The sequence below is a fragment of the Oryza glaberrima genome, chromosome 3, assembly GCF_000147395.1.
Source record: "Oryza glaberrima chromosome 3, OglaRS2, whole genome shotgun sequence".
NCBI classification, from domain to species: Eukaryota; Viridiplantae; Streptophyta; class Magnoliopsida; order Poales; family Poaceae; genus Oryza; species Oryza glaberrima.
Window position 1 is genome coordinate 30,871,889 of NC_068328.1, and position 17,017 is coordinate 30,888,905.

The 17,017-nt window shown below is 47.6% G+C and overlaps 3 protein-coding genes across 3 annotated transcripts; 1 reads left to right on the plus strand and 2 right to left on the minus strand.

The window, feature by feature from the left end:
* Positions 1 to 1,432: 1,432 nt before the first annotated feature.
* On the minus strand, positions 1,433 to 5,212 carry LOC127768413 (protein arginine N-methyltransferase 2). The gene is made up of 2 exons (XM_052293995.1): positions 4,352 to 5,212; positions 1,433 to 2,035 (listed from the first exon to the last, which is right to left on the minus strand). The coding sequence occupies exons 1-2, from the start codon at positions 5,130 to 5,132 to the stop codon at positions 1,719 to 1,721; spliced, it is 1,098 nt and encodes a 365-aa protein (XP_052149955.1). The 5' UTR covers positions 5,133 to 5,212; the 3' UTR covers positions 1,433 to 1,718.
* Positions 5,213 to 5,330: 118 nt separating this feature from the next.
* LOC127768412 (pentatricopeptide repeat-containing protein At1g77360, mitochondrial) lies at positions 5,331 to 8,378 on the plus strand. The gene is made up of 2 exons (XM_052293994.1): positions 5,331 to 6,824; positions 6,980 to 8,378. The coding sequence occupies exon 1, from the start codon at positions 5,351 to 5,353 to the stop codon at positions 6,803 to 6,805; it is 1,455 nt and encodes a 484-aa protein (XP_052149954.1). The 5' UTR covers positions 5,331 to 5,350; the 3' UTR covers positions 6,806 to 6,824; positions 6,980 to 8,378.
* A 4,678-nt stretch (positions 8,379 to 13,056) lies between these two features.
* LOC127767142 (subtilisin-like protease SBT1.7) lies at positions 13,057 to 15,846 on the minus strand. Its single transcript, XM_052292371.1, has one exon. The coding sequence runs from the start codon at positions 15,620 to 15,622 to the stop codon at positions 13,328 to 13,330; it is 2,295 nt and encodes a 764-aa protein (XP_052148331.1). The 5' UTR covers positions 15,623 to 15,846; the 3' UTR covers positions 13,057 to 13,327.
* Positions 15,847 to 17,017: the final 1,171 nt, after the last annotated feature.

Genomic DNA, 17,017 nt, shown 5'->3' on the forward strand with positions numbered 1-17,017 from the left:
GAAATTTAGAAAATTGTTGGTTTCAGACAGGTGTAGTTAGTTGGGTGATAGGTGGTTGCCGCTATACGTATATTTCTTTTTTATTTTCCTCTAATGCTATAATACAAATATAATATAAATACAGAGTATACTTCACGAGAGTATCACCGTTCTAAAAATATAAGTAAAATATTCTAGTGTAGTAGTACATGACAACAGCATAGTTAGATGATAAATCAATTTTAAAGAGATAACGTCGACACATCATTCGTATGAAAAGATAAAGCGCAGCCGCACAAGTAGCACGATAAGGAAGTTGTATCTAGGAGGTGTGATGACGGATGAAATAGTGTGTACACATTAGCATGCTTTTAACTTTTTTTAAGATATGAGTAATAGATTAGCATGTTGTTAATAATGTACGGGGATTCGACTTGATTACTTGCAATATACACTTGCTCCTCCACTAGCCTTAGATTCCGGAGCAGACGTGGTTTTCCTTCCTTTTTCTTTAATTTTAGCCGAACAGCTGTATATGATGATAAGTAGACTTCCCGCCGCCTGAAAACCTGATAGGCAGGCAGGCAGCCATGCGAGTGGCGGCAGATATTTACGTGCTTCGCCGGTTAGCCCCCAGCGTTGGACAGCTGTCGCCCCCGCCGATGCTTCCAGAAAGGCAAAAGCGGCAGAGCTCGCTGAACACCAACGCTGACGTCACGCCGCGCCGCCCGTGACGCCGGCGGCGGTGTCCCCGCCGCCCGCCGGCGTGCGTCCCGGCGAATTCACATCGCCGGCCTCGCGTGCCGCTGCCGCCGGCAGAAGAATCGGTGAACAACTTGGGTTATTGTTAGTACTTGTACTGGTAGTAGTGGTAGTCGTACTCGTACTCGTACTTCTTTTTAATTTTTGTAATATGTACAAGAGTAATTTTGGTACAAGTTCACGACCAAGATCTGCAAGTAGCGGCAGTATTCAATGAACACGAGTACAAGACCGAGTGCAGCGACACGGATACTCTCCGGGCTAAGCAAGCGACCAAAGTGGTGCTCGTACACGACGCCCAGGTCGGCATTTTTTCCATGGACCACTCCACACGGAAAGGGACGTTTCTAGAAAGGCCTAGAACTATCACACATGAGAAAAAACTTGCTACGGTGGATGGTGCACTAGCACACTGCTGCCATATTTCACGGGATCGATGGAGGTGCGACTGTTTGGTGAGATACGTGACTGCGTTAACTCCGTGTCGCTCCATACAAACAAAAAAAGGTCAAAGGAATGTAGGAGTAACGAGTTCGAACTATCCTTGTTTGCTGCAGAAAAGAAGAGAACCGCGTCCAGAACATTGAGAAAAAAAAACTGGGAAAGCTAGGTTTTGTTCCAGCCTTTCCAGAACAACGACACGGGCGGCTTGGAACGAAAAAAAGAAAAAAAACAGCAGCATTCGCAGACCTAACAAACTCTGATTGTAACATCACTGCCAAGAAAACAAAGTTTCGGTGAAAGTTCTCTTTCATTGGCTACAGGCCACAGCCGATAAGCATCTACAGGAGTAGATTAGTAGTCGATTGCAGTGGAAACGTCACATGCCCGATGGAAGTTCCAGCTCCGGAGATGGTGTATGGAATTCAGAAACACGCTTGAACAAACGTAGCAGCAGCCAAAGCAGCCAGCCATTGACGCTTAGCACAATTTGCTGGCCATTGACGCTTAGCACAATTTGCTGACAATCCATTGGATTATTGCTCCGGTTCTGATTCTGCTTGGCAAACTGGGAGGTGGTAAGTATCCAGTTGCCAGTATTTCTGCTTCACCCCATTCCATATTTCCTCTGAAAGACAATCTTTGACTGGGAGCGGGATGAACTGTGTCGAGTAGCCAAGATTTGCCAACTCTAACGCTACGAGCTGGCAATACACAACGTGGAAGAAGGCATTATCGCCACAGAGGCCATTGAAATACGAGTAGATCCCTCCAGGCTTCAATAGCTTAGGAAGATGTTGGTGGAACTCTCTCATATCCTCGTAGTATTCTCCATAGGTGTCGAAGAATATACCTGCGCATTGTAGGAATCACAAGGCGTTAGACGAGATTTGGGCGCTTGGCAATATCTCAGTAGCTTAAGTAATCAACAGAAATAGTTTAAGCAATTTCTCTATAGATTACTTTCACTCACCAATCAACACAAATGGGATCAAATACTTTAGAGTTTACATATCAATATATACTAAAATGCTATTTGAAAAGTGTACCAGCTTATCAAACTCCCCCAAAAGGCAAAAATACTAATAATAGTGGCCCACCACAAAGTTGATTACCATGCTGTTTTGTAATGAAATAAACATGAACAAACATTTTTGGATAGTAATGAATAAGGAGGACTGAATTATCCAATGCAATGATTTTATTGAGTATAGCATCATATTTATCACTGGCTGCAGAAATCTGAGACGAATCCAAAAGGTAGAAATCCTGTAAGCAAGTTGCAGATCCTTTTCAACAGACATAGCAAAATGCAATTTCCCAGTCACTTGCAAACTCCTTTCTTGCTTTACCATGATATTGTCAAAAAAAGCTCCAAGAAAAGTAAGCTTGGGCGTGTGTCACATGAGCCTGCGTGAGTGCAGGTCAGAGTCAGGCATGGTTAACAGCACATGGTTTGACATAGCTAACCTTGTATTGTACAGAGGCACGCACTGCTGTCAATTTGAGTGCTCACAGTTCAATGAATTGCCATAAAGTGCAGTGATAACTTTAAATTGTCTTCATTGACAATTATGGTTACAACTTTCAGGATTAGCAAGCTTTGCTGATGAAAAAGACAATGAAAAGACACTATGCACCTTTTGCATGCACTCAATTTCTTTTTTTTTTAAAAAAAAGGGAAGATGCATAAGTATCATCTAGTAGATATTTGATATTTTCCTCCCAGGAGACCATGAGAGGTACTCACCAACTTTGAATAGATTGCTACACTACTCAAACGGTACCACAAGCTTTTATCAGCAACTGAAATATCAACTAGTTATAGTCATTCTAACACAATTGCAATTTAAATAGGCATATATTAAAAATATAATAACTACACTCAGTTAAAAAAAAAAACAAGGCCCCATTTCAAAATTTATTTAACTCCAGACTACAGTATAAAATATTAAAATGTTTATGAATCGAAGAGAAATTCTTTTACATGGTATTGCAATTATATTGGGTATAAAAATATAAACAGAAATTCCTTTTGCCAATGCGAAGTCTCTAAAGATGTACTAACTTCTGAGGTCTAAAAAACTATCTAGATATAAACTCTTTAAAAATATCATATTCCCAGCAATCATAAAATACATAATCACCTGATTAGAATTTTTTTAGGCTCATTTTTAAAGCATTTTTCTTTATTTATTTAACTTGTAAAACACATTTTGTTCTTGCACCCTCTGTTCATAGATATAAGGCTCCATTCTAATTTCTAAACAGCTAGTTGGTTTAGCTACTTCCTTGCTTTTCGTTAGCATGCTTTATGAACTAGCAACGTGTTTTTTGCAAATATTTTCTATATAGCTTTCTTTTAAAAATAAAATAAATCCATTTTTCAAGTTTGCAATAGGTAATACTTTTTTTACAGAACAACAGCTAATACTTAATTGATCTTATGCTGATGACTGTTCTCATTTTGTGTGCCACATATAAGCTCATCAATTCAGCTCTTTTAAACGGAGCCTTAGAATTAGCCTAGAGGCATATGTTTAGACACATACAAGTGGTACCATTGGATTCATATTTGACAGTTATTTCACATTATGCTAATTTTGTAGTTGTTGATAATGCACTCTAAAAGAAATTGATGGTTCATTGTTCAACGGTGAAAACCATATCACAACTTATATAACAGAGGGAATACTAACTTGCATAAGAAACAAATTACTAAAACAAAACTAATGCACTAACCTGCTTTGCAATCCCTTCAAAACAAGAGACCGACAACTCTGACGGTCCACAATGCACAACTACTAGATTAAAAGAGCTATCACACATGCATAAATTGCAAGCTACTAGCGCGCATGCACACAACAAATTTACATAGGAATCCTACCAGCTTCTAGCTTTCACGTTTGAACATTGTTGCTCTAGCTACAACTCCTAACCCATAAACCAAGACCATTGAAATGCTACTATGAAAATAAACCCTGACAGGACTATGAATTTGTGATTAAACCTGGACAACTCATCCTAATAACACCAACAACATTTGACAGAACAGTCTCAACTATCTATCCGCGTTCCCCAACAGCCCAAACGAGCAATCAAAGCAATGGCTCCGAGCTCACACATTGCAATGCTGAACTTAAGAAAATGAGAAAGATTTTCGTTATACCATCATAAGAGCCGAGCTGCGGGAGCACGTCCTGCCACCGTCCGAACACGACCTTGACATTCTTCTTCTCGCCCCAGCCGAGCTTGAGCATCCGGGCGTACACCTCCGGGTGGGCCTCGACGATGGTGTGCTCCTCGGGCTCGTACCTCTGGATCGCCGTGTCCACGAGCCCCATCCCGAATCCCACGTTGAGCACCTTGCCGCCGGAGCACACCGCCCGCGCGTGCGCCTCCATCAGCGGCCGCTCCCACTCCATCATCACGGCCTTGCTATCCGCGTCCATCACCCTCTCCTCGCTGAATGAAACCCTGGATTCGAGGTAGCTCTCGGCGGGGGAGTCCGCGGGCCCCGCTTGGCGGCGAGCGACGGTGCCGAGGACGAGCTCGGAGCGGAGGGCGTGGTCGAGGAGGAGGTCGAAGGTGGCGGAATCGGAGGCGAGGTCTCCCGCGGATATCCCCGTGGGGGAGAGCGCGTTCCATGGCGCGCCGGCGTCGAGGAGAAGCTGCACGACGGCGGCGTGGCCACCGGTGGCCGCGTGCATCAGCGGGGTCAACCCGGAGGCATCGAAGTGGGTCGGGTCGGCGCCTTCGGCGAGGAGCCCGGTGATGGCCTCCGCGTCACCGGACTCCGCCGCCGCGCAGAGGAGCTCCTCCGGCGATTTCCCCGCCTTGCTCTCCGCCGCCGCCGCCATTTTCGGTGTGCAACTGGATGATACCTCTCGCCCTCCTCGAATTTTTTTTTTTGAGGTTTTAGCCGGAGTTGGGCCCATTTTCCGGCCCATTTAGCTTGTCCCAGCTGATTCGTCTACGTGGGCCTCTGGAAAATCCAACTGCCTCCACTCGCAACTCGCATCGTCCTCCCGCCGCCGTCGCTCGCCGCGTCGTCTCCCTTCCTCCCTAGCATCGGCACCATCGCCATCTAAGCATTCACGGTCGCCGTCGCCGTCAACCTCTCCACCCTTCCCGTTGCCGCCTGTTGGAAGTTGGAAGTAATCGCGGTATGGGAGGCGTTCGCCCCACCTTGTTTGATGCACGCAAGGTGTTTGTTAGAATGCTTAGCAGCGGTGTAGGCGGCGGTGACGCCCTGGTGGACACCGCTGACCCTGCTAAGCGCCTGTTCAAGCTGATCATCTCCTGCCGGAAGGCCTCAGCGGTCGAGCACGAGCTCGACCACAGCGGCGTCCGCGTCACGCCCGACGTCGCCGAGCGCGTCCTGGAGCGCCTCGACAACGCCGGGATGCTCGCGTACCGGTTCTTCGAGTGGGCGCGCAGGCAGAAACGCGGCGGCTGCGCGCACACCGTCCGGTCGTACCACACGGTGGTCGCGTCCCTCGCCAAGATCCGCCAGTACCAGCTCATGTGGGACGTCGTGGCTGTCATGCGCCGGGAGGGCGCGGTCAATGTCGAGACGTTCGGCATCATCATGAGGAAGTATGCCCGGGCGCAGAAGGTTGATGAGGCAGTTTACACCTTCAACGTCATGGAGAAGTATGGCGTGGTACCTAACCTTGCCGCGTTCAATAGCCTGCTTGGCGCGCTGTGCAAGTCAAAGAACGTGCGCAAAGCACAGGAGATCTTTGACAAGATGAATAGCCGGTTCAGCCCCGATGCCAAGACCTATAGCATCTTGCTTGAGGGATGGGGGAGAGCGCCTAACCTCCCAAAGATGCGAGAGGTCTATAGTGAGATGCTTGACGCTGGTTGTGAGCCGGACATTGTCACCTATGGCATCATGGTCGACTCACTCTGCAAGACAGGCCGCGTTGAGGAAGCTGTCCGTGTGGTGCAGGACATGACCTCCAGGGGATGCCAACCGACAACTTACATATACAGTGTCTTAGTGCATACTTATGGCGTTGAGATGAGGATCGAGGATGCTGTGGCAACATTTTTGGATATGGAGAAGGATGGGATTGTGCCAGATATTGTTGTCTACAATGCACTTGTCTCTGCCTTCTGCAAAGCGAAAAAATTTGAGAATGCCTTTAGAGTCCTTAATGATATGGAGGGCCATGGAATCACTACAAACTCAAGGACCTGGAACATCATCCTTAATCATCTGATTAGCCTTGGAAGGGATGACGAAGCATACAAGGTATTCCGCCGCATGATTAAGTGTTGCCAACCGGACTGTGATACTTACACCATGATGATAAAAATGTTCTGTGAGAATGACAAGGTAGAGATGGCACTCAAGGTATGGAAGTATATGAGGTTGAAGCAGTTTCTCCCAAGCATGCACACGTTCTCTGTACTGATCAATGGGTTGTGTGACAAGCGTGAGGTTAGTCAAGCTTGTGTTTTGCTTGAAGATATGATAGAGAAGGGTATCAGACCTCCCGGTTCAACATTTGGCAAGCTAAGGCAGCTGCTTTTGAAAGAAGGAAGGAAAGATGTGCTTGACTTTCTTGTTGAGAAAATGAACATCCTGATTCAGGAACCTTTGTTTGATTGACCATTCATATCTTATAATGGTATGAGCACTTGATCCACGGTCATATGTTTTCATACACGCCATTAAAATTATATCAATGTTCAATATGTTATGCACTTTATTTCTTCATTTGTTATTTTTTGTGCACTAGTCCATTATTTATGCTACTCCTAAACATTTTGCTGCTAATTTCAGGGTTCATAAATTTTGATGTGCTGCAACACTTTTTTTTTTTTGGAACGATCACCGGAGGGGAGAGGTTCCCCACCTGAATTTCCATTAAATAAACAAGCAAGTCTGATACAAAGGGAGATGGATCAGCAGAGTGCAGCGACACTGCCATTACAGTTAATCAGGAAGAAACAAGTAGGGGGGAAGAGAGTACATGCTTCCAAGCGGAAGCAACCTGTCTGTCTTGAATTTTCAGGCGTTCGACCCAGAGAGTGGCGTCATCTATGCAGCGCCGAAGTAATCGTTGAAAGGAGGGCTCCTGGTTTCTGAAGATTACATCATGACAATGATTCCAAATACCCCACAAACAAAGAAGAATAAAGGAGCGATGGTGAGCTGCTGGGATGTTCGTTGGCCGCTGAAAAAGTTGTAGGTTTCTGATGTCGTCGATGCCCGGTGTGATGTGAATTGAGTCCCAATGTGCTGCAACACATTGAGATGTTTGCTATTCACATATGTGTGTCCCCGGCAGGAGGATGAGTGGAGGTCCAATCAAGGCTTGTTTGGATTGGAAGGAATTGCAATTCATCCATTCCATTCGGATCAACAGGGATTTTAGTCAACTTCCCTGTTGAAAGGGATTGGACATGATCCAATTGCATCCAGAATAGACCTTAAGGCTTGGCCATGGTATCATCATCAAACTCTTCTGTACAACGTATTGGCAACGTACATACCAGTGGTCTGCTGATCACAAGGTTTGTGCTTAAAGTGCTCAACTGCTGACTGCTAACCAGCTAGGTGACTACTTGCTGCAATATCAGATTGAGACTTTGTCATCATAAAGAGATCAATATGCACTAGCTGATCCAAATGAGCTATTAGGTGCAAGCATCCTGCAAGAACTTGTCAGTTAGGAATGATGATGTTCTCAATTCATGTCTTCATGCCATACTGCAGAATAACAAATCCACTATATCATCTATGTTGTACAAATGATCAGTGGAGCATGAAGAACTGAACCCTTGTCCATGAAAAGTTGGAGAATTTGTTGAACGGTTGAACCTCAAGATGAAGAATTTAAGAATTATGCAAGGAAATTATTGAGCTCAAATTTCAGTGCAGGATTATAATTCATAGAGCAGAAGGTGACATCAAAATAACAAGGGACAATTGCTCATTTGACCCTGTGCTGAAGCTAGGCACTGCACAGTATGTACATGTGCTGACAAGCAAGGTAAACAGTAGAAAATTTTTCATATGTCTTCACTGCTTTCTGTGTGAGTTGTTACAAACAACTGGGATATTATTGTGCAAGAAATATAACTATACCTAACATTGTCGAGATGTGCTGTCACCTGGGATATTATGCTAGTTTAAACTATCCCTTGTGCTTCTGGAAACACAAAATTGTTATGTTGTGCAAAACTAGCTCGCACTCCTATAAGTGTCAATGTGTCATCACGCCATCTTAGCGTGCCAGAATGAACCTTGCTTGTTACTGCTAGGCATACTATAGCAGTGAGCAGATCATGATGTATCGATCGTCCGGAGTTAAGAACTGGAGTTAACTATTCTTACGGGCCAACAAGTGATGGACGCATGAAGGCAAATCCTGCTAACCAGCCGGGCTTGGCCTGTTGTGGACCATGCGTGGCTCAAACCAGCCCGTTCTGCTGTGATGCTGAGCTCATGGATGCTCCTCTATCTGTCTGCAGTCTGCTTGTTTTGTTCTGTTTTATTTTGTGGAAGTTCATTAGTTAGTCCACACTATGATGCGAAAGGAAACAGAGATGTGATGAATCTTGTCTGTTTTCCACGTATAGTACACCTATTTTTGTTTGTAGCATCAAGGATTTAGGTTGATAGGGTCTGTTCATTTGACACATTTGCTTCTCTGAGCTGTACTGCAACTACTTTTGGTTGATATACTTGATAGTACAAACAACAACTGTACAGAGTATGTAGTGTTAAAATGGACAGCGACTGAGACACTCAGGGGTGTTTAGATGGGGCTAAAATTTTTTAGATCATGTCACATCGGATGTTTGGACGCTAATTTAGAGTATTAAACATAGACTAATAAAAAAACTAATTTCGTAAATGAGAGCTAATCCGTGAGACGAATTTTTTAAGCCTAATTAATCTATAATTATCAAAAGTTTACTGTAGCATCACATTGTTAAAATTATAACGTAATTAGACTCAAAAGATTCGTCTCACGAATTAGTCCAATGTTATAAAATGGGTTTTGTAATTAGTGTATGTTTAATACTCTAAATTAGTCTCGAAACATCCGATGTGACAGGGACTTGGAATAAGTCCCTGGAAACCAAACAGCCCCTAAGCATTGTGATCTCTTTCCCTGCTCTGCTCACCCCCTCTTTCAGAACACACGAATCCACGATCAGATCAGAAATTCGTTGCAGTGCTCACCTAAATTTCACAGTAGCGTGAGCACCCCACCCACAAGGCCACAACCAAGCAACCAGCAACAGGCCGTGGCAGCATTCATTTTAGCGTGACACTGCCCACCGCCCCGGCGGTTCCCGTTGCTTTGAGACAAAAGCAAAGACGAATAACGGTTACACAGGTCAAAACGGTGGCGCCACCCTATCCCGTGCTGGCTGCTGCGCTCACCCGTATTAAATTTCCGCTGTAAACCACCTACTACGTACTATTTTTGGGTATGTTTAGTTCACGCTAAAATTAAAAGTTTAATTAAAATTAAAATAACGTGACGGAAAAATTGGAAGTTTGTGTGTGTAGAAAAATGTTGATGTGATAGAAAAGTTGAAAGTTTGAAAAAAAATTTGGAACTAAACTCGGCCTTACATGGATGAAAAAGATAAAGAAAAGTGAGCAATGTTTGTTCTTATAAAAGACTAGCTATACACATGCTTTAAAATATTTACATTGAATTTATCCTGAAAGAAAAAGAGGAGGGAAGAAATAGAATCAACCTTATAATTAATTTATTATACATTTATTAACACTAATGTAAGTTAATAATCAATACTCTCTCCGTTTTATAATGTAAAACTTTCTAGCATTGCTTATATTTATATAGATGTTAACAAATCTAGACACATATATATGTTTAGATTTATTAATATTTATATTAATATAGATAATGATAATGCTAGAAAGATTTACATTACGAAACGGACGAAGTAGTTGCTGTAAAACTTGCTCTCAAGCTCGGTTCGGATGGGTGGGAAGCTGGGAGGTGGGTCAGGGATCGGTCTGGTGGCGCCCGCCAAGACATGCCCCGTCGCGAGCACGGCGCGACATGCGCGGCAATCGGTGCCAGTGCCGACCGCTCGAGGAGAGTGGGATCCCCCCGGATCAGCTTTTGACCGCAGCTTACTGTGGGCGGCAGCATTGTTCGTCGCTAGGGGTTGGTTTGGTTCGTGGTCAACCCTTATTAAATTTTATCAATGTTAAATTTTGGTAAGTTTTAGTATGACTAATTTTAGTAAAATAAAGTTGTGTTTAAATTGAAGCTAAAATAGCCTAAGTTCACTATTGAAATGGCCTATTTTTTTGGCATGCTAAAATTTGGCTTTAAACCAAATAGACACTAAACACTATTAAAATTACCAAATATTGGTAAGTTTAATTTAGCCCTCAAACCAAACCAGCAGTAGATGCGGATCGGATGGTCCAAAGTAGTAGTAGCAGCACAGTGTACTGTTGTCCAACGGCTAGTCAGGTCAGGGCACAGCACAGCACAGCACAGCGGCGTCGCACATCCGTCTCCTTCCTGTAGCCGGCACGGTGGCATAGGAGGACCTTTTAATGGCTTGTGGGTGAGTGTGCTCTGGCTGTCCTAGATTGTGGCCATACACAGGGGAGAATATCAAAGTGGATAGCCTCCTCGTAGCCATTATCGTGACTTCAACGACGAGATGGCCGATTCACTTCATGCAGAAATGCCGTCCGAATGAACCTGATAAAAAACTCCAGCATTTCGAACATTTTTAAGCAGAAATTTGTGCTATTTGATGTTCTCAAAAGGTAAAAAGAAAAACAAATCCCTATGGTACGAGGACACAGATTATCACTGCTGCACCGCGCCACACCAAGCATGATATCACCACTGTTGCGTGCGCTGGGATGCAGGGTGCACAATGCACATCAATGCGTAACGCTTGTACCGTCCAAAAATGCCAACATCTATATCAACTTTTGTTTACAAGAGTATATACCTATCCGATGATAGCGTTTCTTCCCAAACATAACCAGACCAAAAAAAAAACATCTCAATCTTCTTTTTAAGAACTCCATTTTTATTCTCATGTCGTTTTCACTCTCTGCTACTTCTTCCGTTGTAAAAAAACTAAATCTAAATTTAAGATAAGATATAATCTAGTATAATGAATCTGAATGGATTGATTGGTTTTTTTTAGTGAGGGAGTATTAACTGATCACACAGACAGCGTCGAGTGAATGAAACCGATACAGTGTCGAATGAATGGAACCGATACCGAAAACGAGCGATGCTAAAGCCACTGACCACAAATCACGCGTTTGGGCTGGGCGAGGAAAAGCGGCGAAATATCTATGATCCGTCCGTCCACGGTCCATCCATCATCCAACCTGGGACCGCGGCGCCCGCACGGACATGCATGTGAAGAGGTCGCCACGAGCATGTGGGAGCTCAAAACCTGAAACCAAAAAAAAAAAAAGCTCAAAACCTGACGTCCATCATGCCAGATTGCCACGGATGCTACCAGCGAAAAGGGACTCACATGTGTGTACTAGGTAGGGGGTGGCCGCAGCTGTGTAGGAGTACTATCCAGGCAAGCAGGTGGTGCCGAGAGCAAGTTTAATAGTACAGCACACTACTGGTTCCAATTTATCTATAGTTAATTTATTTAGGAGTAATAACTAAGGGACTGTTCACTTTTATGCTATTTTCAACCATACCATTTTCATTAGCAAAGTTACCAAAAAAATATCTATGTTTAGTTTGTTGCTAAATTTAGTAAATATAAAGAAATCTTGCCAAAATTTTAGCAATACCATCTTGCCAATGTCAAAATTTGGTAAGGTTTATTTTGGCTACAATCTGAACATACCCTAATTCATACAATAGTTGCTTACTGTACTATTAATATATGGTCCCACCTGCTATACACACATTGCATCTTCTAGTCCACGCTGCAGATGGCTACAGATTTGTACTCTCTCCGTACTCGTAAAGGAAATCGTTTAGGACAGCGACACGGTCTTCAAAACACAACTTTAACTTTTTATTTCTATAAAAATATTTATTTTAAAGTGATATATGTATACTTTTATGAAAGTATTTTTCAAGACCAATCTATTCATATAATTTTTACATTTTCAAACTCAATAACTTGAGAGTTATTCATGATTTATATTCCCAGTGTTTGACTTAAACATTGTCCTAAACGACTTTCTTTACGAACGACTTCCTTTACGAATACAGAAAGAGTAGCCTGCTGCTCTTCTTTTTTATCTTTTATCTCATTAAAATATGTTTATAGCTGACTAATAGTCTACTTTTGTACATGCTGTAATCGCAAGGACAAGGTACACTCGCCCATGATCCAGCGAAGAAAAGGTGTAGGGATTTCGTCTCATCAATCAATTGCCGCGTTTCTAGCAGGTTTTAATGTGAGATTTGTAGGCGAGTTGGGAGGAGATTTTCTCCTTTTTTGTTTCCCTTTCCCTTTTGTTGTTGTTGATGATGATAGTGATAGGTCGCTCTCACTCACTCATGGCCGCATGCATGCGACGATGATACTGTCTGGGGTCAAGTTTGGTTTTGTACTACTCCGTACTAGTATTCGTATTTTGTTCATGGTTCAGGCTTTGGTCAGTTAAACATCCTGCAAAGACCGACAAAAGTGCCGCTGAGTGCTGTATGGAGTTCGTGCCTAATTACAGTATCCAATGCTTTTGTGTCCAACCTAAGACTGACCACTGTCAGCTAAAATGGAGTATACAACTTTGATTCTCCGCGGTTTCGAGGCGCAGATGATGAACGGGAACGGAACGGACAATTTGTTGGCAGTCGTTAATGGTGTACGGAATGCAGATATAAATCACCGGAGATTGATCTGTACTACTACGAGCAACCACTTGCTTTGCTGGTCCATTCATTATCCTTTAATTTTTTTGGACTCCTGTTAGGAGTGGAGCTAACTCGGATCACTCTCACTCACTCACTCACTTCCTCGCTATGCCACAGTTCGAACAACTAAACAAGGCTGGAGCTAAGAAATTGAAACGATACTTCGCCACACTAATCGGCAGATTACACGCTAATTATCCCGGATAATCTCTTGCGCCCGCCATTGATGGATCATCCAGAAGATCTAGCTATGAGCGCGACGACGGTCAGGTCCATGTCACGGCGATCGGGCTGGAGACGACGTGGTGGTCGCTGGACCAGACGAGGCGGCCGAACCCGTTCGTGCCGGACGGCATCGCGGCCGCCGCGAAGCTCACCGTGTAGCTCTGCTTCTCGCCGGACTTGGTGAACGTCAGCGTCGACGGCTCGACGGACACCGTGACCGGCGTGCTGCCTGCGGCGGCGCTGGCTGTCACCTTGTATGTTCCGGGCTGGCCGACGTTGGTCACCGTGCGGGTGTGCTTCTCCGTGCCGCCGGTCGCCGGGAACGTGACCGAGAACGACGGGTAGTTGAGCGCGGTCACCGCGTACGTGCGGTTGCCGCTGCAGGCGTCCGTCGTGTGCTTGGTGAGCGCGGCGATCTGCATCGGCCCGTAGTTGATGGCGCAGAGGAAGTCGACGTAGTCGGCGGCGGCGATGTCGTAGACGAGGCCCGGATCCACCGCCTTGCTGGGGTCGACGTGGCCGGCGCCGACGTCGAGCGGCGTCGCCGGGAGGCCGGTGGCCACGTCGAGGATGCCGTTGCCGTTGGGGTAGCCGTTGTACGACGTGGTCATCAGCGCCGAGCGGATCGCCGCCGGGCTCCAGTCCTGGTGCGCCGCGCGGAGCAACGCCGCCAGCCCGCTCACGTGCGGGCACGACATGGACGTCCCGGAGATGATGTTGAATCCGACGCGGCGGCTGTCGCCGGCGAGCCCCGAGGGGCCGACGGATCCGGACCACGCCGCGAGGATGTTGACGCCGGGCGCGATCAGGTCCGGCTTGAGGATGCCGGGCGTCACGGTGTTCGGCCCCCTGGACGAGAACGCGGCCACGACGGGAGATGGCTGGATGCCAACCTGTGTTCCGGCGAACACTATGGAGGCCGTCGGGTTCGGATCGGACAATGCGTACGCTCTCATGGTGTCGCCGGCCTTCTGCCCGACACCGGCGCCCGGGAGGACGTGCGCGTCAGCGACGAGCTCCTCGCCGTTCGCGGCGGTGTTCGCGAGCACCATGCCGGCGCCACCGGCGTCCTTGACGACGAAGCCCTTCTGGACCCTGGCATTGGTGCCACGGTCGCAGAGGACGATCTTGCCGGCGACCTTCTCCGGGATTAGGCTGCCGGACATGCAGAGCGCGCCCATGCTGCTGTTCGACGCGTTCCCGGCATAGATGAATGGGACCGGCGTGGTGGGCAGCTGTTTGCCGCTGTAAAGGGAGACGCCGGAGTAGTTCTTGCCGTTGCCGAGGACGACGTGGGCGGGGAAGTCGCGGTCGAGTGTCCCGGCCCCGACGGTGGTGATCCATGGCGCGCCGTTCGACAGCGTGGCCGAGCCTGGCCCGGCGTTCCCCGCCGAGCAGGACACGAAGATCCCCCTTTCCATGGCGCTGTAAGCGCCCACAGCGATGCTGTCGCGGTAGTAGTCCGCGGTGCCGCCGCCGAGCGAGAGCGAGAGCACGTCCACGCCGTCGTTCACCGCCACCTCCATGGCCTTGAGGATGTCGGAGCTGAAGCACCCGCCGACCCAGCAAACCTTGTACGTCGCAACGCGCGCGTGCGGCGCCATGCCCTTGGCCGTCCCGGCGGCGTACCCGAGCAGGTCGGCGCCGCGCACGGCGGATCCCGCCGCCGTGCTGGAGGTGTGCGTGCCGTGCCCGTCGTTGTCCCTCGGCGACCGCGACTCCTTCGACGTGTCGACGGGGCCCTTCGCCGCCTCGTACCCGGTCAAGAAGAACCTCGCGCCGATGAGCTTCTTGTTGCAGGCGGAGGCGTTGAAGTCGTTGCCTTCCTCGCACTTCCCCTTCCATCCCGCCGGCACGGGGCCGAGCCCGGCGTCGTCGTAGCTCGGCCTCTCCGGCCACACGCCGGTGTCGAGCACCCCGACGATGACGTCGCTGCCGGTGTTCGACTGCGGGAACAGCGCGTCCGTGCGGTCCAGCCCCAGGAACTCCGGCGTCCGCGTCGTGTGCAGCTCGTACCGCACCTCCGGGTTGACGAGGAGCACCCCGGGCTGCGACTCCAGCGCCTCGGCCTCCGCGCGCGTCAGCCGCGCCGAGTAGCCATGGACGAGGGTGTCGTAGGTGTACAGCACGGTGGCCGCGTCGGACACCGACTGCAGCGACGCCGCGTACCACTCGCCGTGCTCCACGAAATCGTTCGGCTTCGCCGACCGCGACATGTGCACGATGTACGTCCTCCTCTCACCCCCAACGGCCGCCGCCGCCGTCGCCGTCGCCGCCGCGACAAGAGCCACGGCGGCGACAGCAAGGATCACACATCTCTCGCCATGGCGCCACATCGTGGGAAAAAAAAGAGAAAGCTGTGTTCCTCAGCAATGGCGGTGAGCCGATGGCGGATCGGAGCCTCACTGCGTGTTTATAGAATCGAGCAAGGAGAGTGAATGATTGCAAGAGGACAAAGCGAACAGATGGACGGATGCTTCAGCGAAGGGAAGGCGAGCGAGATAGAAGAAGGAAGAGGGTGAAGCACATGGCGTTGCTCTCATTTTATCTCTGGTTTTTTAGCCTCTCCACCACCACATGACCGTTTTCAGGACCAAAAAAGATGCTCACTTTGCAGTGCAGTGACTGTGAAAAGGTGGTAACCGGCCAACAAGCCCCTACTGGTAGTGGTGGTGGTCAACAACAGTTACCACCTTGTGAATTGTTTAACCGCGACGCTGCATGCTAATCCCATGGGTCCAGCCAATTTGTGCTGTGCCTCAGTGCCTGTGACTATTATCTCCATTAGATATGGAGATAATGAACTCCTCCCATTGCTCCATCAACCGTTTTAATTAAGAAAGGCCTGTGAATATTATACCCGCTGACAGCGTTCGGAAATGTTATAGTAATACAGTTAGCTATTCGCCTAATCACGGGTGCATGTGCTTATGTGCTGCAGGATTGTGTGCTTCCTTTGGCTAACGTCAGTGGCTGGCTGCTGGAGTGCTGGGTGCCGTGGTGGACTGGCTGTGTAGATGTGTCCGCTTCGCTGTGCGCCGTGCCCGTGCGTGCATGGGCAGGTTGGTGGATGATGGCAAACGGACGGTGTCTCGATGCGAGAGCTAGAATACAACGCTTGCTTTTGTTAAAAGCATGGTTAGCTTCTTGTTGCCAAGTAGTAGCCTACGAGGTCACGCGACTGTCACAAAACTGCTTGGCCGTATCGACCGCAAAACAGATCAACTCGTGAGCATCGTCATCGTCAGCAGAGAAAATGGCAAAACAATATCTTCGGTTTTTACGTGTGCGGTGCGGTGCGCCGTGTCTCGTTGTGTGAACTGGGAATTGCAGTGTGGAATGGAGAAAAACAGAGAACAGTTGGAGACGGCGACGGCGCGTTGGCTCGGGAGTCGGGACCTCTCACTCCCCTCTAGCGTGGCCGGGTTGAAGGCCGTCAGCCTGAAAGTGCGGCTCGGCCCAATGTGGGGCACTGTTCAGTGTGAGGGGGTGTTTGGGTGGAGAAAATGGCGATTATACCATCATTAAAACAAGGCTTCGCTGAAATGCCGAGATTCGTCCTAATACCATTTTCAACTGGAACCAACCCACTCTAATACCATCCCAAATCATTTTCACCAAAATTAAAAGAATTTAGTCCTCTTTTTTACATTAGTTGATGAAATTACGCCTCATCAAAATTAACGAGGGGAACGGATCGTATCTGGGCGCAGCCGCAGCCGCCATCGTCC

Bases quoted from the DNA above. Each gene is read 5' to 3' on its own strand.
- LOC127768413 (XM_052293995.1), bottom strand. From the start codon at position 5,132: ATGGGCCGGAAAATGGGCCCAACTCCGGCTAAAACCTCAAAAAAAAAA. The intron at 2,036-4,351 runs GTATAACGAAAA...TACAATGCGCAG, and splicing joins GCAGCTCGGCTCTTATGATG to GTATATTCTTCGACACCTAT.
- LOC127768412 (XM_052293994.1), top strand. From the start codon at position 5,351: ATGGGAGGCGTTCGCCCCACCTTGTTTGATGCACGCAAGGTGTTTGTT.
- LOC127767142 (XM_052292371.1), bottom strand. From the start codon at position 15,622: ATGTGGCGCCATGGCGAGAGATGTGTGATCCTTGCTGTCGCCGCCGTG.